At 44.5% G+C, this 2447-nt stretch overlaps 1 protein-coding gene across 1 annotated transcript in view; it reads left to right on the forward strand.

The window, feature by feature from the left end:
* Window positions 1-2447, forward strand: part of PKD2L2 (polycystic kidney disease 2-like 2) — a 12255-nt gene that overhangs the window by 646 nt on the left and 9162 nt on the right. Inside the window, exons 2-4 of the mRNA XM_009891469.1 lie at window positions 109-213; window positions 460-596; window positions 1982-2235. Coding sequence (XP_009889771.1) covers window positions 109-213; window positions 460-596; window positions 1982-2235 — 496 coding nt within the window. The remainder of the gene's footprint in view (window positions 1-108; window positions 214-459; window positions 597-1981; window positions 2236-2447) is intronic.

The following is a 2447-nucleotide window of genomic DNA, read 5'->3' on the forward strand; positions in this document are numbered from 1 at the left end:
CGGCCTCGGCCCGCCGCCCCCGCGGGAGGGGAGCGGGCTGCCGGCCTGGCCGGGGAGCGAAGGCTCCGTCCTCTGACTGCCTTCTGCCCCCGCCGCCATTTCCCCGAGCAGGTGCCGCCAGACCCCGCGTCAGTTGCAGCAGCGAACTGGAACTGAAGACCACCCTGCGGGAGCTGGTCATCTACGCCTTCTTCCTGACAGACCTCTGTATACGTAAGTCATCAAATGAGGGAGGTAGCCGTCTACAAATAATTCATGTGTAAGCTGTACCTCTTTCAGTGTTTACTCCTTTCTCCACCTGCCTTCCACCCAAAAGCATCACTTCAGTCCAAATTGCTCTGACCGCCTTTTTCTGGCGACGCGGCTTAATGACAGCTGAAGCGGAGGAGCAGGGTTAGAAGCTGTTGTCATCCTCCAGTTCCAGCCTGCGAGCATCCCCTCTTTGCCCCTTCTTTGCAGTGACGTTCGGCATGGTGAGCACGGACATGTACTACCTCAACAAAGTCATGTCCCATCTCTTCCTGGAGCCCTCCTCCTCCTCTGAGGACAACAGGAGCGGTTTCGGGAGTATCGGGAGCAGAGCTGATTTCTGGAGGGTAAGGCTTCCATCGCAAAGGTGTTTGAAGCTCCGAGGGTTAATTCGGAGCAATACAGTCTCGCAGTTCTCCCAAAAACCCATGTGCTGGATCTGCTTCCAGCTGAAGGGAGGCAAATAACTTCTTAAAACGCATTTGGAGAAATTCTGGGTACAGATGATAATACTGATACTTCTGAATAATCAGTCAAGGAAAACAATATGGCAGTTAACTGCTGCATCATATTCATAGATTCATAGGATGGTTCAGGTTGGAAGAGACCTTAAAGATCATCCAGTGCCACCCCCTGCCCTGGTCAGGGACACCTCCCCCCAGCCCAGGTTGCTCCAAGCCCTGTCCAACCTGGCCTTGAACACCTCCAGGGATGGGGCAGCCACAGCTTCAATATTCTTGTCAATATTAGGCTTGGTCTGAAAAGAGCTTCAGTAAAAACAGAAATATTTTGAGTTTACAGTTCTTTTGACTTTCAGGTGTTAAAATATTTTATTTCCACTGGGGCAGCCAGGAAAACATACCATCTCAGTTCACCTGATTTGCTGTTACATTATCTCATACTTCAGTGATGGCTGCAAAACGCTTCTCTCTGTTTTCACTGCTAGGTGGAGGACTTCCCAAAATTACCAGTGTTGCCCAGCTGACAGCAGAAGGCAAAGTTTCTCACCCTATTCTTCCTTAAAAATGGAAATGCCTGGTTATAACAATTCATTTTGAAGAATTGTACTCCCTCTTATCACGGTGTCTGCTATTGCTAGTCTATAAAATAGCGAGCCCTTACTATACAATGTGTGGGCTGATATACTAGAAATGCTCGTAATACATGCTCTGATGGTGCCAAACCATGGGGGCATGTTGTTTTGTACTCAGAATAATGTTCTCCCCAGGTTTAATGCTCTTTATCTGCATCTAAGAGACACCCAGAAAAAGGGATTTTTTTTCTCGCCTTCAAAAATAAATACTTCTTCATTTAGATTCAGATGACTAAAAACCTAGTCAGAAATATATCCCAGAACAGATCTTCAGAGATTAAGATAACCAACAGATTTTTGTTAAAACAACATATAGTGTTTGTATTTAAACATGTTTGTTTAGAATTCAGCAGAATTTTTCAATGAAACCCCAAACAGACATATGTTGTAGTCTTAGCCTGAATAATGCCATTACATCTCTCTGATAGAACTGCATCGGGAATAGAATTGACTCCTAGCAAAAAAGATGTACGTGTATCGTATTTATAAGACAGTACATAGGTGGGAAGTGTTTGTATTCTAGATTAGACTCTAGCTGTAAGTAACCTGAGAACCCTGTACAGATTTGTATGCTAAAAAGTGGGGTAATAGTGGTATTTCAGTCATCTTTTGAAACTTTAACCTCACTTGTGTATATAGTTTGCAGAAGGACCCCTGTTGGATGGACTTTACTGGGACAAAAGGTATAACAACACGATGTTAACCCTCCAGAACAGCAGCCATATTTACTATGAGAATTTGCTGTTAGGAGTAGCCCAGATCCGCCAGCTGAAAGTACACAACAACACTTGCGCCATCTACCCGTATTTCCGTACTTTTTTAGAAGACTGTTATAGTGAATATCGTTACGGAGCTGAAGACAGGTCCGAGTTTGGTCTAAAGAACGAATCTGAGTAAGTCATTCTACTTCAGCACAGAAATGTTTTTGAAAACATAACCATATCCTTAATGCCAGTATTCTTCAGTTAGTACATGCAATTAGCTGAATTTTTCTCTTGTTTATGTTGAGATAAGCCATGGATTTGTTTTTGTGCCAACATCATAGATGGGAATTTGGCATGGGAAACTTACAGCGGAGCGACAGGAAGAACTGGAAACAGCAAGG

Source organism: Charadrius vociferus, unplaced genomic scaffold (assembly GCF_000708025.1).
Source record: "Charadrius vociferus isolate BGI_N301 unplaced genomic scaffold, ASM70802v2 scaffold370, whole genome shotgun sequence".
Taxonomy (NCBI): domain Eukaryota; kingdom Metazoa; phylum Chordata; class Aves; order Charadriiformes; family Charadriidae; genus Charadrius; species Charadrius vociferus.